The sequence below is a fragment of the Sorghum bicolor genome, chromosome 6 (assembly GCF_000003195.3).
Source record: "Sorghum bicolor cultivar BTx623 chromosome 6, Sorghum_bicolor_NCBIv3, whole genome shotgun sequence".
NCBI lineage: Eukaryota > Viridiplantae > Streptophyta > Magnoliopsida > Poales > Poaceae > Sorghum > Sorghum bicolor.
The window spans coordinates 56,836,106-56,855,396 of record NC_012875.2 but is presented as its reverse complement, the minus strand read 5'-3'; the positions used below and the strand labels follow the sequence as shown (position 1 = coordinate 56,855,396).

Here is a 19,291-nt window from a genome sequence, read left to right as displayed (position 1 = left end):
TTCTTCATGAACTTTTCATGGCCCCAATCACCACCTATCGACTACCTTATTTAGCTCCGGCCATCTTGTCTAATATCTCCTTCAACACCAAAGGGCAGCTTGCGACGAGATGCTTAAACCCTTCTGTCTTCATAACAGCACCAAGCACGTCACGGGAAGCGATGATAAACCTGAGGCAGCCATCCTTGAGCTGCACGGACTGGTGCTGCTCCGCTAGGGTGATGGTGGTAGCAACCGTCTCCACATCAATGGCATGGCACAGCTTGTCCTCGCAGATCGCCTTCAGCCTATCCAGCCCATATCGATCTGCGGCGACCAGCAGGTGCTGCATCGCCACATTTTCACCAACGTTGCATCTATCTGTGTAGATGAAGTGAAGAAGCGCCTCAAAGATGGTAGGCTCCATGTCGTCGATCCTGATTGGCTGCGTAGCTTCTTCCTTCACTGGACCGAAGAGCTCGGCCTGGAACACCAGAGACCGTGCGGCCAGCACACATCGGTGGGCACGGAACAGTTCGCCGGCCACGCTGAACGTCACGTCTGTTCCTCTGCCGTCCTTCAGCATGTGCTCAAAATGCTGCTGCAAGTTCGGCTGTGGAACTACGATGGTGCTTGCAACAGCTTCCGTTCGAGGATCCTGGTTGACGGTCAAATCGCATCTGATTGTAAAGCAATCATTGTTGAGATCCAGCAGCGGTTGCAGCTTGCATTTGTCCATGTACTTGCTCCAACCCCGAAAGCCGTTGGTCCACTCGAAGGTGTGAATGTCGTCTCGTACCTTGGATACATGGCCATGTTTGTCCAGTGAACTCATACTGTACTTCACCCTCACACCAACTGCTCCTCTTTCGAGATTTAAGAAGACTGACACATAATCATCATCATCCTCCTTCCATCCATCGGGGTAGACCCTGATGTTCCAGTCATGGCCGCCGACGCTGAAAGTGCTGGAATCGACGTACTTGCCGATACCCATGCTGCCTTCGAGGAGCGAGAAATTGGTCAACTCGAAGGTGTGCGCTGCGGTGACAGTCCCTGTCACACACCTCGACCAAGTGTCGGATAGGCACTGGCCATGGTTAACTGGGGAGGTGGAATTGTTAGCCATGGCGAGTGAAATATTGGCGATAGGCGTTGCACCGTTGCTAGTCGGGATCCGCCCACCCCCACCGTTCCTCCTCGCCGGATCTGGCGCGAGCAAGACCCCCGCCGCGCCGCGATCCGCGGATCCGCCGAACGGGCTCGGCCCCAGCCCCCGCGCCGTGGCTGTTGGAGCCTCGCCGCTGCCGCCGCTGACCTAGTGTCGGGGTGTGTGAGAGAGAGAGAAGGGAGGCGCGGCGTCGGCGTGTGTGTGTGAGAGAGAGAGGAGCGGCGTCGGCGTGTGTGCGAGGGAGAGAGAGGAGGGAGGTACCAGGCGGGATTCTTCGGGTCCGAACGTTCGGACCCGAACCAGTAGCCGATATTTCCCGCGCGAGGTTGGCATGAGTTTCCCGCGCGATAGAGACGAGAGCGCGCCATGCTGCCATCAGACGGGAGCCGCGGTTTTTGCATGCCACATGTGAGGACGGGCAGGTTTCTGCATGCCGCATGCGAGGACGTGCGACGTGGAAAGCCCACCAACACGCATTTCGTATCGTAGACTCGTACTCACTGGTGTCCTATTTTCAGATTTTTTTTATTTTCCTTTCATGTTTACTTTCTTTTTCCTTTTTCATTTTTTTATATATTCTTGTTTCGTTTCTCTTCTTTTTTATTTATTTTTTGTTTCTATGTCTTTTTCATTTTTTCTTTTCTTTCTTTCCTTTTTATTTTATTTTCTTTGTTTTTCATATTATTCTCTTTTATTTCATTTCATTTTTCTTTTTCTTTTTTTCTTTTTATTTTCATTTCTTTTGTTTCTTCTCGTGCTTCATTTTTTTATTTTTGTTTATGTGTTTTTTTATTATTCTTTATTTTTAAAGTTCTATGTTTCTTTTATTTCTTTTCTCTTTTTTACTTTCATTTCCTTTTCTTATTATTTTTTATTTCTCTTCTCTAGTTTAATTTAGTTTTTTTGTTTCATGTGATTTTCATTATTCTTTGAATGTTTTTTAAGTTATACATTACGTATTTATAGTTTGTTAATCATGTTTTTTTATATATTTCTTCTTTGTCGTTTTACTCTAATAAAATGTTATATTTTTGTTATGTTACTCTAATAATTTTTTTTAACAATTTTTTTTACTTTTTTTTATTTTCTTTTATTTATATATATATATATATATGTATGTTCACGTAGTGTATATTTGATGTTTTATGTTGTGTTATGTTATGTTTATGTAGTACTCTTATAATGTTCTGTGATGTTTTTTATTATTCATCTAGTATATATGTGATGTTTATATAGTATACACGTGATGTTCTATGATGTTTTTTTTGCGATATTCACTTAGTATACATGGGATGTTCTATGACGTATTCAGTGATGTTCGCGTAATATATACATACATATGATGTTCTATAATGTTTTATGTGATGTTCGATGGTGTATTTAGTAATGTTCTATGGTGTATTTGGTAATGTTCTATGGTGTATTTAGTGATGTTCACTTAGTACACATGTGGTGTTCTATGATGTTTTTAGTGATGTTCACTCAGCACATATGTGATGTTCTATGATGTATTTAGTGTTCACGTAATATATATGTGATGTTCTATGATGTATTTAGTGTTCACGTAATATATATGTGATGTTCTATAATTTATTTAGTGATGTTCTATTGTGTATTTAGTAATGTTCACTTACTACACATGTGATGTTCTATAGTTTATTTTAGGATGTTTAAAAATTATTCATGTGATATTCTTTTAATTTTTCTCTATTTCGTTTTTTTTATGTTTTGATCTATATTTTATTATTTAAATTTAAGAATATTCAAGTTGTGTAGATGGGATGTTCATGTTGTATACATGTGATGTTCGTGTAGTATACCTATGATGTTATATGATATATTTTTAGATATTCAAGTATAATTTATTTTCTAATGTTACATGAGTTTTCCCTTTTTGTCTTTTGCTTTTTTTTTGATTTATTTTCCTGTTACTTGTTTTTTTAAATGTTTATTTAAATGTCTTGCGGTATTTTTAGTATAGGAACACTGTTCTTATTGATGGTTGGATTTTTTTGACATTAAATGGTACAACTATTTAATAACAGGACTATTATATCATTCGAACACAAACATATATAGTGCAGTGGTAGTGAGCTATACTACTTTGCACTTAGAAGTGGTAGATCTTGCGTTCGAATCCTGACCTTGTGACAATTTTTTGTTTTTATTCCCAAGGTTTGTAGCAGCGATGGGCCAGCCAGAGTTGGGCCGGAAGCGCAGGGTGAGAAACTGGGCCTAGAGAGGCGGATGTAAAGCTGGGCTACGGGCGAGAAGCCAAGTAGCCAAGTTGGACCGAAATCTCAGAAGCGCGTGGGTGGAAAGCTGGGCCTGCACGCGCGACGGCGGGAAAATTGGAAAGCTGGGCCTGCGGGCGTGACGGCGGGAAAATTGGAAAGCTGGGCCTGCGCGCGCGACGGCGGGAAAATTTGCCGGACCAAGGCTACGGTCCGAACGGCCGGACCTTAATCGCCCTCGGTGCCAGGGGCCGGCAAGGCTATTTTGTATATTTAGGGTTTGCTATAATTGGGCTTGGTTGGGCCGAATAGATTTGGTCCAATTAACAGAAACGGGCCTCTTATAACATGTCTACATCTGATGAAAATGGGCTGAAAAGTATTGGATTGCATCCTATCAGCTTTTGTTTCTACCATTTTCTATCGATTTTCTATCACATATATATGACCAGTGTATTTCATCATAACTCTTCATCATCATATCTATAACTCTTATTCAAGAACATGGTCATGGTTTTTATTTTTGCACTGCACAAGTTCTAAAAATGTTTTCATTATTTTTTCACAAAACAGTTCTTATTGGTCCTGTTCATTTCACGAAAAGCCAAGTTGTTGCGAGAGAAAAACATTATAATATAACTCCAGGCTAATAAGTTCATAGCACCAAGCACATGGGGAGAAGCGATAAACCTACAACATCGCACAAGATAGAGCTGAAGAATGTGATTAGTTTCAGTACAGATCCACAAACAATGCTAATCAAAATCTAATGGATTTTCTTCAAAATTTCATTGTAGCAGTGTATCACTGCAGCGCACATTCGTTCTTCCGATATAATAGGGAGCTGCAATAGATACACAAGCAATAATAGAATTAATGTGATGGACAGTGATCGAATATTGATGCTGCATGCAGCATTGTACGTATTGCTGCTTGCTGTTCAGCAATATTTCCAGAGTGACACTACTTATTGCTCCAGACGGCAGCGACCTTGTCCAAAATCTCGTTCATGATTGTAGGGCAGCTAGTGGCGAGATGTTCGAACCCATCGGTTTCCATGGCGGCACCAAGCACGTCACGCGAAGCTATGAACCCAATGCAGGCACCTCTCAGCTGGGTGCAGCGGTGTTGCTCTGCTAAAGCTAGGGTTGTGGCCACCGTCTGCACATCGATATCGCGGCACAGCTTTGCTTCGCACAGGAGCCTTAACCTGTCAAGCCCATATCGATCGGCTGCAACTAGCAGGTGCTGCATTGCCACATTGTTATTGTTATCTGCATCATCCGGCAAGGAATCTGTGTAGACGAAGTGCAGGAGTGCCTCGAATTAATACTGCAGGCTCCATGTCATCGATCACGATGCGCTGCGCATCCTTCTCCTTCATCGCGCCGAAGAGCTCCGCCCTGAACACCATGGACCGTGCGGCCAGGATGCACCTATGAGCAGGGAACAGCCGCTGGTCGCCCACGCTGAACGTCACGTCTGCACCTTCCCCGCTCTTGAGCATCTCCGCGAGGTCTCAGCGCAGCTTTGGCTGCGGAACTACGACGGCGCCGGCGTCCACATCTTCAGTGCGCGGAGCTTCTCTGACAGTCAGAACACACCTGACGGTGAAGCAACCATGGTTATTGAGGCGGCGCAGCGACTCCCGCAGGCTGGATTTCTCAATGAGCTTATTGAATCCCCAATCACCACCGGCAGACTCAAAGGTCCTCCTTGCAGACGTTTCCGTCACTTGTTCGCTACTGTTGCCCAATAATAAACTGAAACTCAGTGTGACACTGGCACCTCCTGTTCCTCTGACGAAATACAGGAAGACCGAGACATAAGCACCTTGGTTCGCTGCGTCGTTCCCGTCAGGGTAGAAATCGATCCTCCAGTCGCAGCCGCCGACGGTGAAGGTGCTAGAGCTGACGAACTTGCCGATGCCCATGCCGTCCAGCATCGGGAAGTTGGTCACCTCGAAGTTGTGCGAGGCGGTGACGGTCCCCGTCACGCACCTCGACGACGTCTGGGATAGGCACTGCCCATGCGCAGCCGCAGAGGTGGAGTCCGTAGCCATGGCGAGGGAGCAGAGGGCAATGAAACGGATCTGCTGCAGAGCTAGGGTACGGCCTTGTTTATAGGAAGTAATCTGTTGCGCATGGGATTATGGGAAGACATGATTAGTTTCCGGAAAAAAATTATATAATATTTCTTTTAAAGGGCCCATTAGAGCATCTCCAAGAGCTTTGCAAATCAACTTTGCATTGCCCAATTTGCAAAAAAGAGTAGAAAACATCTCTCCAATGGCTTTGCAAATGAGGTTTGCAATTTGGTAAGGTTTGCAAACAGAGGTGAAAACTTTGCATATATGCAAACCTCCTCAAGGCTTTGCATTTTGGATTCGTATAAGAGCATCTCCAAGGGACTTTGCAAATGAATTTTGCATTTGGTATTGTTTGCAAAGTCCCAAACTCATTTGCAAAGTCTAAAAATAGTCCAACTCTAAGGGACTTTGCATTTAGACTTGGCAAACCCAAAGTGTGGACTCCACCCCCGAATTTCGCGCGTTTTTTTCCTTCGCGTCATTTTGACGTACGTCGTGCGTGCAGCGTGCCAGTCGCCGCCCAGGCCAGGTTGCCGCCCAGCCCAGGTCTTCGCGCCAATCGCCGCCCAGCCCAGGCCGCGTTCGTCGTTCGTCGCCGTCGTCGTTCGCGTCAGTTCGGCTCTGTCCACCTCCGTCCTCCTCCGAGGGAAGGTCCCCGCGAGGGAAGGTCCACCTCCGTTTTCGCACCGTGGCCGCGTACGTCGTCGTTCGCGGTAGGGAGGGCGGGTGCGCGCGCGGCAGGGAGGGCGGACGGGCATAGAGAAATCGCGCGGGATGGGGAGGACGGGGGACGGAGTTCGACGTGGAAGGCCGAAATTGTAGATGCAAAGTGGTGGGAAGGTTTGCATATATGCAAAGCCTCAACCTCTATTTGCAAAGTTAACCAAATTGCAAACCTTATTTGCAAAACCATTGGAGGGGTATTTTCTACTCTTTTTTGCAAATAGAGCAATGCAAAGTTTGTTTGCAAAGCCCTTGGAGATGCTCTAAGGAATTCGGCCGCCACGTAGGCCGCTCGGTCCCCTCGCGCGAGTAGCGGACTGGGCGAGTCGGGCGATGATCGGTGGACTGGAGGCGATCGCCCGACTGGCCTGAGCGAGTTTGGGGATGGGCGAGGAACGATGGGCGACGGGGAGACGGGGGCGATGGGCACTGGAACGACGGACTGCGAGGAACGATGGGCACTGGAACGACGGACTGCGATCTACGATGGCGCGAACACGGACTGCGAACTGGCACTGCGCGCGAAATTTTTTGGCCGAATGGCGCGTGGGAAAAAATTTCGGGAAAGGACTTGATGAGAATGCAAAACGGTTGGAGATCTCCCCTTTGGGAACTTTGCAAACTCATTTGCAACTTTGCAAATCCCCTGAAATACAAAGCTGAGAATGGAAAGCCCTTGAAGATGCTCTTAGGCCAGTCTCAATGCATGTTTCATAAGAGTGTCATGCACATTAAATAGGGTGTCACATAAGCAAATTTGTTGACTTGACAGGGTCATTGAATAAATGAGTTTCATGAGATGAGAGATGAGTTTCATCACCATGAAACTCATGTGGCTTGGTTATCTCGTTTATAGTCTTGATAACTGTGTCATGAAACTATGTATTGAAATTGGCCCTTAAGCCGTACGAGCCAGCCCTCACCGGAGCCTTGTTGGCGTCTGGTCGGCTGATAGGGTCCTGTCGGCGCTCCAGAAGCCGATAGGGTCCTGACGGCAACAATTTCGCTGCGAGCAGTGCGTTGAGCGCAAGCAATCTGAAACTTCCCCTGGTTCTGTTACAGCTGAAACCTTTTTGTTTCTAGTCGATTCTGCAGTGCAGTTCAAATGGCAACTGCGATGCTTGGGCGGCGCGAGATCCTTCTGGGGTTCTCTCACCATACAAGTTCAACAGCAGCCAGCAGGTGTGGCTTGGCTTACCCCTCCTCGTTTGCTGAAAAGTTCAGCGTCATTTTTATCACTTGTCTGAAACTCTGAATACTGCTCTCTTCTTGCTATGCTAGAGTTGTATATTGTTTCCATGTCTTTACATGTCCATTATCATTATATGTGTTGGTTTTCAGTGTGTTTAGTGCCTATTTTTAAATGACCATATCAAGTCTGGAACAAGTAGTGCGGGTATCTCTGCTTGTGGTATGTCGAACTAAATAACTGAATCGTGAAATCGATGCTCACTACGCTTGTCTTTTGTGCAGCTAGCTTATTGGTTTCATTTTCATAGCGTCTTCTTATGGGAGGTACTATGTGTATGATAACTTTCAGAGCAGTGCAAAGCAGAGATGTTTCATTGAAGATCGTACAATTGTGAAGTCTGTTACACTGACATTATTTCGACACAAAATAAGCACAATAATTCAAATTATCCTTTGGTTCCTGGGTAAGCTTTTTATATCAATATTTACATTGAATCCCACGGAGTAAAAAAAAAAAAAGTTAGGGAGTCCTGCCCATTGGCTAAACTGGTGTTTGTACTGTATGTTTGTCAATGTTATTGATTTGCGCAGGCACTAGACAGCTGGACAGTTTCGAGAAGCTTCTCGAAAAGTGCAAAATATGAGGCAATTTAGTTTTGTACTTTTGTCTTAAGTCACACTTCTCGAATCTTGATCAAAATTATGACCATGGACAGTTGCTTATGCTGAAAATAAAGACGTGTTGCTAAATAATGTTTGTCCTGCTTAACCTGAAAACTCATCGTGACTATATGATCTCTTGCTTTTGCAGTCCCTGAAAAACTCTATGCACTTCATAGTTGACACTGCTTCTGGTGACCATCCATTTGATCCTGAAGCAGAATCATTTAGATTTAACCTAAACTTTTTTTTATCAGGTGGTCGACCCTGTCTGGTAGTATGGTTGGAGGTACTAAAGGCATACAAGAAATGGTTAACTTTTGTGCAGAGAACAAAATCTATCTAGAGATTGAGATCATCAAGATGGATTATATCAACGAGGCTCTCGCCAGGCCTGTCAATGGACATTGATTCAAGTAACATAAATGCTCTCGTCTTTTTGTCAATGTATGAGAGCAATCACGATCACGATATGAGTCATTCCAAATGAAGTGTAAACATCATAAATAACATGGGGGAATAAGTATATTTGTGATGATAGTCGCTCAATAAATAAGGCACTGCATCAATCTGTCCCACAATACACATCATAGTCCTAGTTTTGCTGCGTGCTCTGACAAATAATAGCAGAGTACTACTGTCTGAAATGCCTAAATCAGTTTGAGTCCAACTAGAACACATGTCGCACGTGTCTATCAAAAAATTGTTATTTGTATTCATTCATCCACATTATCTTTTTTTTTTCTTTTAAGAAAACATCTGGTAGAAAAATGAATGGAATGTTCCGAATTACTATATCTGCCTATAGACTCACCTTTTTTTTTAGAAAATGGAAGAAATTGCGCCCTGATTTCGATTTTTATGATCATTCTCCTTCAGAAAGTAAGCAATCTCATGCTGTTTTGACCTTAGTTCCACACTTCCGACCTGAAATATTAAATACAACAGATAGAATTCAGAATAGTATTGGTAGATTTTCTTTTCTAGTGAGGTAGCGAGGTCAACTACAAATGGTTGTTTAACAGCAATATGATCATCTACGCAGTGAACTTAGATTTGCCGACAACAATATTGGCCACCTCGAGGTCTCGTCCTCATCCATGCCTGGCTCTTCTGTCCACAACATGTCATATGAGTAGGGATGCGAAGTATGTGTCTAATGGATTTTTTTCAAATCCAAGACAACGACACAAATCTAAGCCCGAAATCAATTTGGTAGTTCTGAATCTAAGACAGCGGCACAAATCCAATACAGATAACCATTCGTCCATTCCAATCTGATTCTTGTCTCCAGTTTTGCTTTCGTAACCTCATCTTTGCATCCACCAGCTTTGGAAAGAATGCAGAAGTTTCCTCAGAGTCAAAGATGAATGGTTATTAAAAAAAAAATCTCTTCTTTCACTGTTTGGGCTTGCAATACTCAAATGTCGACATTTGCAATAGAGGCATGCTTACAAGAACAGAACGAACCATCAATGTTACACTACAAAACAAACTGGGCTGCTTAAACTTCATGGCCACAAACAAACATCGAGCAAAATGAGACAAGTTTTCGCTAACAATGACGTACATTACAGAATAGTGCACTTAAGGGTATCATGGCCAAATAAAATTCAATTGGCCGCACAGTAATGAACGGTGAAGGAGAGCTCCAACCGCTGGAGCAAAGCTATATCTTTAAATGCATTAAGCAATACTTGCTGAGTATAGCTCAAATCTAAATCGGCAACGACTTGACACTTCCACCAGTGTAGACTTAACCTACTAGAGTTCTAGACATGACTGTTGATTAGGATGATTCTAACATGAAATGATCAATGCTCATCAACATTCATAGTACTTGATAACACCTTTTCATGTAAAAGGCATTAAGACCTCATCCCACATTCCCACTGATATGGTCCAACAAGATCTTTCCCAAGTATGGGCAACAACAGTCCTTCGTTAAACTGGTCCACATGAGGTTTAGAAGATCAGTAGTATCCCTTCCAAACATGTCACATGCTGGGAAAAGATTTAAGTATTTAACAACACTGCAGGCTTACAGGCCTGCCAAATAGAACTAGCTAATGCGCTGAAAGAACTAAACACCTAACATAGCTGCAACCACCAGAAACTTCAGGAATCACTTCGTTCTACTAGTGCACACCACCCATCTACCGCCAATGCAGAATCCCTCAGTACCAGTGCTGCAGAATGTGCCTGTGCCTTCATGACATGTTCTTGGCCCAATCTGGCACCTCGCTCTGATAAGATTAAGTCCAAACATTAATAGGAACAAATCAGACAATACTGCTACATGAAGTAATTGACAAATAGATAATAGCAAGACAGTAAGGTTTGTCTACATAAAAAACAAGTGTAGAGATAGAGAAATGTCACAGGGGTGATCTTTAGTCATTTCTTGTTTTTACACATACTTAGCACGGGAAAAAAAGAATGAATGAAAAACACATAAAAAAAGAAGTAATGATCACTTGCATTCTTTTCCAGTTCCAGGTATGTTTAAGTGGCCATGTGAACAGTCCCGAACAAAAATTAAGAGTGGACAGAAGAATGCACTAGATGTCCTGCAAAACTAGTGTATCTTTACATAAAGATACATCAACTGTCAAGGGCGTAGCGATCTAGGGTAGGCGGCCCTCGACTACGAAGCTCGTAGTCTCCTGCCGTTGTCTTCCGATCCCGGAGGTTATGCCCCTCACGGCGGATTCGGGCTTGAGAACAAGGGGGAGAGATAGGGTTTAGGATATAATTCTTGATTGCCCTTTGATCATCCGAGTACAAACTTAAATAGCCAATCCGGCCAACAAATTAGGAAACCAACTTATCTAAAAATAAGGAAATAAACCAAAGCAATCTCTTATTTCTCTTTTTAGCCACTCGTGGTGGCTCCTTCCTGCGCCGATGCGGCCTGTGCCGCGTGCTCAGCCGCGCGCCAGACGTCCCGGGCGCGCCTGCGCCTGGTATACGTCGCGCCCCACATGACATCTCTCCGCCCCTCGAGACTCAGCTCGTCCTCGAGCTGAAATGCTGGGAATCGAGCACGGAACACCTCCAAGTCCTCCCAAGTCGCGGAGGCAGCCGACTGCCCCTTCCACTGCACCAAGACCTACTGAACGCCCCGAGCGAGCCGATACCGAACAGCCCGTTCTGGTTCAGGAGCCACGGCACCGTAGTGGATGGGAGGAAACGCGGGCGGAGCTGTCGGAGGTGCGCCATGGAACTTCTTGAGGATGCCAATGTGAAAGACATCGTGGAGACGAGCGTTCGGTGGAAGCGCCAGCCGAACCGCGACGTCGTTGATGAGTTCGATGACACGGTAGGGCCCGTAGTATTTCGGCCGCAGCTTGCCGGTGACTGGCTGGTTGAGCGAGGCCGGGGCTCGATGACGGAGGCGGAGGAGAGCCCAGTCACCCACCGTGTAGACCACCTCACGGTGATTCTTGTCGTAGTGGCGCTTGTGGAGCGCCTGAGCCTGCTCGAGGCGATATCTAACATCCGCCAGGAACGCCGCGCGCTCCTCCATGTTCTTGGCCACGGCCGCCACCCTTGTGTCGCCCGGCTCATAGGACCTGATGGAGGGGGGGTCGCGGCCGTAGACAATCTTGAAGGGGGTGTCACAGAGGGAAGTCTGGTAGGCGGTGTTGAAGACGAACTCCGCCCAAGGGAGCCAACGCAGCCAGTGCTTCGGCCGATCTCCGGTGAGGTACCTGAGGTACATAATGATCACCCTGTTCGCCGACTCGGACTGCCCATCCGTTTGAGGGTGGAAGGCAGTAGACATGTGTAGTTTGGTGCCCACCAGGCGCATCAACTCACGCCAGAACGTGGACGTGAACACTGGGTCGCGGTCCGAAACCATGGACTGCGGCACACCGTGCAAGCGGACGATGTCGGAGAAGAATGCCTGTGCAACGGACTCCGCCGAGTAGGGGTGCGCCAGAGGTATAAAGTGGCAGTATTTGCTGAACCTGTCCACCACAGTAAGAATGACGGACTTGCCCTTGACGCGAGGAAGGGCTTCCACGAAATCGAGGGCGATGTCCGTCCACACCCCTTGGGGCACGGGTAGAGGCAGCAGTAACCCGGCGGGATGAAGGTGCTCAGTCTTGTTCCTTTGGCAGGTGTCGCAGGCGCGCACGAAGTCCTGCACAACCCGTTTCATGTTAGGGATGTGGAAATCGCGCCGCAGACGGTGCAGGGTGCGAAGAACGCCCTCATGGCCTTCCTCGTGCACGGCCGCCACGATCTCGCTGGTCAGGGGTGACCCCGGTGGGATGTAGAGGCGGCCCCCGAACTGGACCATGCCGTCGGCCACTGTCCATGGTGCAGGACGTGCGCCAGCTTGCACCTCCTCTTGAAGCGCGACGAGGGCTGGATCCGTGCGTTGTGCTTGACGGAGACGCGTGATGAAGTCGAAGCGAGGGGCCGACAGAGCCAAGACCGAGCCGGTCTCCTCCGTGTCGCGGCGTGACAAGGCGTCGGCGACCGCGTTCGAGGCCCCGGGCTTGTATTCCACCGTGAAGTCGAAGCCTAAGAGCTTGCCCACCCAATGGTGTTGAGGGATCGTGGCCAGCCGCTGATCAAGTAGGAACTTGAGGCTGTAGTGGTCCGTTTTGACCACGAAGCGGCGTCCCCACAAGTACGGGCGCCAGTGGCGAACGGCGGAGACGAGTCCGATCAGTTCGCGCTCATAGGCAGCAAGAGCGCGATGTCGGGGCGCCACGGGCCGACTGAAGAACGCGATGGGGTGTCCGTCTTGGATCAGCACCGCGCCGAAGCCGTACGTGGAGGCGTCGCACTCGACGATGAACGACTTGGTGAAGTCGGGCATGGCGAGGATCGGCGCGGTGGTGACGGCGGTCTTGAGGGCGTCGAAAGCCGCGGTTGCCTCCGAGGTCCAAGAGAACCCGTCCTTCTTGAGCGGGGCGGCGACCGTGCCATAATTGTGCACGAACTTGCGGTAGTATCCCGCCAAGCCGAGGAAGCCCCGCACCGCGCGCGCCGACCGCGGTGTTGGCCAGTCGATGATGGCCTGTACCTTGGCCGGGTCCATGGCGACGCCTGCCTCCGAAATGATATGGCCGAGGTAGGAGACCGAGGTGGCACCGAAAGCGCACTTAGCGCGCTTGACGAAGAGCCGGTGACGACGGAGCTCGGCGAGGACTGCACGTATGTGTCGAAGATGGTCTGCCCAGGACGAGCTATAGATTAATGTCATCGAAAAATACAAGCACGAACCAACGGAGGAATGGACGGAGCACGTCGTTCATTAGCGCCTGGAAGGTTGCCGGGGCGTTGCACAAGCCGAACGGCATCACCAGGAACTCGTACAAGCCATCATGGGTGCGGAACGCGGTTTTGTGGATGTCCTCGCGCTGCATCCTCACTTGATGGTACCCAGACCGGAGATCCAGCTTGGTGAAGAAGCGTGCCCCGTGTAGCTCGTCCAGGAGTTCATCCACCACCGGGATGGGAAACGCGTCCTTAACGGTGAGAGCGTTGAGGGCTCTGTAGTCGACGCAGAAACGCCATGATCCATCCGCCTTCTTGACGAGGAGAACCGGCGAGGAGAAGGCAGAGTCGTTGCGCCGTACTATGCCCTGGGCAATCATGGCGGCACACTGCCGCTCCAATTCGTCTTTGTGCGCCGCGGGGTATCTGTAGGGGCGTACGACGACCGGGGCGGCATCCGGCTTGAGGACGATGGCGTGGTCCCGGGCACGCGGCGGAGGCAGCCCGGTCGGTTCGGCGAACACATCGTCGAAGGTAGCGAGCAGGTCGTCGAGGAGGGAGCCTGTCGAGGCCACGGTGTGGGCGCGCGCCCCGAACGGCGACTCGACGCCCTTCCAGCAGACCACGCGGCCCTGGAGCGTGAAGGACATGGTCCGTGCCGGCACGTTCCACGTGATGTCCCCCAGTGGTGCCATCCACTGCGTTCCAAGGACCATGTCATATCCGGCGAGGGGCATGACGTAGAGATCGGCGTGGAACTCCTGCCCCTCGATGAAGATGGATTGGCTGCGCAGCATGCCGAGGCAGGTGACTTTCTCGCCATTGGCCACCGTGGCAGTCAGCCGTGGCCGGGGCTGGATGAAGAGGCCCGTACGCCGTGCAGCCTCCTCGCCGATGAAGTTGTGCGTCGATCCCGTGTCAACGAGGGCTGTTAGGGAGGCACCGCCCACCACCACGCGTAACAGAAGCGCGGCGTGGGTTGGCACCCCCGCGACGGCGTGGAGGGAGAACGCGGGTGCGTCCACGGCGTGGCCCACCTCGCTGGCCTGGTCCTGGGTCACGGCAAGGATCGCGTGGATCGCCGCAGCGTCAACGTCGTCCTCTGTTGTGTCGTCGATCTCGACGCCGTCGAGGAAGAAGATCCTTTTGCAGAATCTGTTGTGACCGCGGGAGTAGCGCTCGTTGCAGTTGAAGCAGAGATTCTGGCGACGGCGCTCGGCCATCTCTTCGGGCGTCAGGCGCCGCTGGGGACCCTCGGCGCGTCCCGCTAACGAGGGCGCCGGTGGCGCGGGTAACGCCAGCAAGGGTGGAGGAGCCGGCAGGGCGGGACGCGGGGGAGGTGCTGCAGGAGCCCCGCGTGGTGGCGCTCTCGAGGGTGCCGGCGCTGGCCGTTCGGCCTCCATCAACTCCACTTGCCGCGCCAGGCTCATGGCCTCCGCAAGAGTCGTCGGATGATGCAGGCGGACTGCGTGGCTGAGTGGCGGCAGCAGTCCCCCTGTGAAGAGCTGGACACGCTGTGCCTCCTCCAAGCGGCCGGCGCGAGGGAGGAGAGCCTGGAACCGATTTGAGTACTCCTCCACGGACCCGGTGCGCCTACACTCAGCAAGCTCGAACATCGGCGCGGAACGGAGAGGTGGCCCGAACCGCACGTTCAGGAGCTCCTTGAAGTGCGCCCAGTTTGGCGTGCCGTCGTCCTCCTGGACCTGGGTGAACCAGAGTTCCGCCACCTCGTCCAGATGATACGAGGCAATGCGCACCTTCTCCTCCGTTGTAGTGTGGTGTTGCCGGAAGTAGGCGTCGCATTTGTTGAGGAAGAGCATAGGGTCCGTTGTGCCGTCGTAGCGGGGAAAGTCCCACTTCTTGGGCTTGGGGTGGAAGTCCGGACCGCGCGCGTCGTCGTGACGGCGTCCGAAACCGCCCCCGTTGGATGACTCGGTGTGGTCCTTCATGCCGGCCATGTCAGATTCCATCGTGTTGATCTTCGTGTTCATGGCTTTGAGCATCTCCACGACTTCGGCGAGGGTGGGCTCGGCGGCCATGCTGGGCGAGGGGTTTGTGGTGGACGCTGCGGCTGAAAGTGGAGAAGATGGCGGGCTAGGGTTTGCGGTTTGGGGGACTGGTGATGCGGCTGCAGTGGAGGATGAGGATCGAGTGGATCGTGATACCAGGTTGTCAAGGGCGTAGCGATCTAGGGTAGGCGGCCCTCGACTACGAAGCTCGTAGTCTCCTGCCGTTGTTTTCCGATCCCGGAGGTTATGCCCCTCACGGCGGATTCGGGCTTGAGAACAAGGGGGAGAGATAGGGTTTAGGATATAATTCTTGATTGCCCTTTGATCATCCGAGTACAAACTTAAATAGCCAATCCGGCCAACAAATTAGGAAACCAACTTATCTAAAAATAAGGAAATAAACCAAAGCAATCTCTTATTTCTCTTTTTAGCCACTCGTGGTGGCTCCTTCCTGCGCCGATGCGGCCTGTGCCGCGTGCTCAGCCGCGCGCCTGACGTCCCGGGCGCGCCTGCGCCTGGTATACGTCGCGCCCCACATGACATCAACTGACAACCATGATGTAAAACCATCAGCAGGCTTCCTAGAAAGTAATCTAAATCATTAGTGTAGTACTAAATGATTTTGTCAAATGCCAACAATCAGTCGAAGTTCTGCATTCAATTTAGGTTGTTATGTGATGAATGGTAAAAGGGACCGGTAGACGGTAGTTGAGGAACTCAGCTTTTCATCTGTTGCAATGATGACATAGGCTAAACTTCTCAAAAATCTTTGATTTACAATCTAACTTTGAAAGTGGTGAATCAAACTTTAAAATGGGAAGAAAAAAATGTTTCCCTAATATATAGAAATGGAAGTAGTAAACTATGGTAAAATAGTGGAAGATCAGCTTGACAAACAAAACGATTATCAATTATACCAGATGTAAGACCAATGGGGAAAGTGGTGTTATTATCTAGCCCCAATGTAGTGCTTATGATTAAAAAAATGGGTTCAGAACAAAACGTGAGTATCTCTTGATCTAAACTTGTAAACATATTTGACAATTGTCAACAATATCTTATTTAGATGGAGACAAATAATCGAGATGGAGACAAGTAATCTAAGTATCTAGATCTGTGCAAAAAAAATGGAAGTAGATGATAAACCCAGAACAAGAAAAGTGTTATAGTTCAATGGTAACAAACCTTGTGGGATCATTCATCATTATCATGCCCACCATTCAATGTAGGAAAGGTGGGAGGCCAAACCATCATGAAGGGATAGATCCCGAACAGGGATTCATGTTGCGCTAGCTCATACACTTTTTCCACTGTCCTGCTTGAAATATGCAAGTAGAAGACTTTCTTCTGTATCCTTAGGAACACAAAATCAGCATTATCCCCAACCGCAGCCACTCGAACATCAGCACCCTGAGAAGACCAAGTAGGATCTGCATTGGGCCCAAACACCTGACGCAAAGAAACTGTATCAATCAGCTCCCAATTGCCAGTGCTACTGGGGTCCATAGTGTAGCGCCAGGCAGAGATCTGAAACCTCCTCACATGAACGAGACAGAATCCAGAACCCTCTGCACGGGACAGAGCAATGTTTGCATCATACTCAAACTCCACTCCATTTGGAAGTTTGATAGAGAACATGCTCAGGGATTGGATATCTATCCCAAGAATGTACTGCGACATGCATATCAGGTAGATTTTGCCATGGGCCAGCAAAGCAGAGTGTTCACATCTCTTCCACCGTCCAGGTAACTGTATCAGGTCCGAATTTCGTGCTTGCCCCCAGTCTCCAGCTTGAAAATCTTGTAACTGGACCCTTGCTTGCCACAAATCGCGCATCACGGCTGCCGCAGAGATGGCCATGTCGTCACGGCCATCGTCATGGAACAGAAACTCATGAGAGAAGATGTCAACGCCGTCATGACCCACGGAAGGGATCTGGGGCAGTGGAAGGACTGTGGCTCCTCTCCCAGGGTGCAGCGGTCTGCACACCGTTGTTTTGCCGGGGCGGTCATCGATGTAGACGATGAGGCGGCCATTGTGGCAGTCGGACACGTGTCCAGCGCCTCTGCCGAAATCAAAATTTCCGCGGCGGATGACCGCGGCCAGCTCCGGGGGCTGTGGGAGCGGTATGAAGCGCAGCCAGGAGTTGCTGGTGTCGAGGTAGAACCCGAGGAGGCGGGGCGGGTGGAGGCGGCGGAAGCGGCGGAGGAATGCGGGGTCGGAGGCGTGCCTGAGCCAGCGCTTGGAGACGGCCGCGGCGCGGACGAGGCAGGTGGGGAAGTCGAGGCGGAGGAGGATCTCGCGGAGGATGTCGTCGTTGCCTGGCACCGCGGAGATCTGGGCCGCGGATGCCGCTTGCGGCGATAGCTGGGGAGGCTCCGTGGTCTTCCCCGTCGAATCCATTGCCACCGCGGTGTGGCACTCGCCACTCGGGCGAGAAGAGCGGAGGTTCGGGCGGGTTCTGGAGTGGAGTAGCACACGCCAAGCCTAGGGTTTGGATCGAGCGGAGGGAACAGGGAGGGGAGAGACGGAAATGGGAGCGAGCGAGCTAACACTAGCAGGTGGGAGTGGGGGTTCTGGGTTTTGGGAGGGCATTTTTTTGCAGACGAGCCCGAGTCCGTGATGCGTCTCCGTGATGTTATTTTTGCGAAAATCCCCGTCGCGAAGAGTAATTATAATTAATGAAGGTTGAGAGTGAGGTTGGCGTCTCGCGAGACGACGGCGACGGCGCGTGCTCCAGGCCGAGCCGTGGGGCGAAGCCGCGTTTTACGGGGCCGTCTTCTCCAAGCGTGGCACGAGGAATCGTCCGTGGCGCGAGCGGGAAGCCAAGATAGGTGCCAAATTCATCGCCCAATTATCCCTACGCGCAATCCTTTTGTTTCTCCGCCGTTCTCCATCCGTGTCCGTGTGCATCGGAGTCAAGATGGCAATGGGGACCCGAAATCCGATTCCCCGCGGGGAATTCCTCTATTGGGGATTGGGGATGGGAGAGATTTACTCTCCACGGGGAGACTAATGGGGAAAATTCTCTCCCCATCGGGTCTGGCGGGTTCGGGGATGTTCTCTATGTCCCCGTACCCGAAACCCGCATACTCGCCCCATTAATTAATAAATACAAATATATAGAATATGGATGTAGAGGGACTATGATTGAGAAACTAAGAATGTGACTAGTTGTATGCTATGGTTATGATGTATGTATGAACTTTAGATCACAATTGATAATCATGTCTTAGTCATGCTTATTGTTCTATTGCCTTTATCTTATTTAGTGTCGGGTACGGGGATCCCCATCGGGGACCAATTCCCCGCGGGGAACAGGGATGGGAGAAAAATGTTCCCAATGGCCTTTGCGGGGACGGGGACGGGGAAATTTTCCCCACGCGGGGACAGGGATGGTGGGTCAATCCCCGACGGGGAATTCCCCATTGCCATCTTGACATCGGAGTAGTGACAGGCGCTGTCGCCGGCTATGGTCTTTACTTCCTAAAAGTTTTACAAAAAATTTTAAGTTTTTGATGACATCGAATCTTACAACATATGCATAAAATATTAAATATAGATACAAAATTAACTAATTATACAGTTTATTTATAATTTGTGAAAAGAATCTTTGAAACCTAATTAGTATATAATTTAATATTTTTTATCAAAAACAAGTGAAAATACTACATTGTCAATTTTGCAATATATTTTGCAGCTAAACAAGACCTACGAAGAGGATGGATTAGACAAGGTAGAAGGCAAGGGCATCACAATGATAACCCAACGAAGCTAGGTTAGCATGGGAGAGGTAGTTTGTGTATAGTATACTACAACCGGCAAACACCTAGGGGGTGTTTAGTTCAAAAAAAATTTAAATTTTTTCAAGATTTTTCGTCGCATTGAATCCTGCGGTACATACGTAGAATATTAAATATAGATAAAAATAACTAATTATATAGTTTGCCTGTAATTTGCGAAACGAATTTTTTAAGACTAGTTAGTCCATGATTGG

General features: G+C 49.2%; 2 protein-coding genes and 1 pseudogene across 2 annotated transcripts; all 3 read right to left on the bottom strand.

Moving 5' to 3' along the window:
* Positions 27–1,108, bottom strand: LOC8066814 (BTB/POZ and MATH domain-containing protein 2). The gene has a single exon (XM_021464178.1). It carries the CDS (start codon positions 1,106–1,108, stop codon positions 47–49), a length of 1,062 nt encoding a protein of 353 aa, XP_021319853.1. The 3' UTR covers positions 27–46.
* LOC8066813 lies at positions 4,348–5,446 on the bottom strand (annotated as a pseudogene).
* LOC8066812 lies at positions 9,692–17,913 on the bottom strand. The gene is made up of 2 exons (XM_002447083.2): positions 16,480–17,913; positions 9,692–10,293 (listed from the first exon to the last, which is right to left on the bottom strand). The coding sequence occupies exon 1, from the start codon at positions 17,695–17,697 to the stop codon at positions 16,489–16,491; it is 1,209 nt and encodes a 402-aa protein (XP_002447128.1). The 5' UTR covers positions 17,698–17,913; the 3' UTR covers positions 9,692–10,293; positions 16,480–16,488.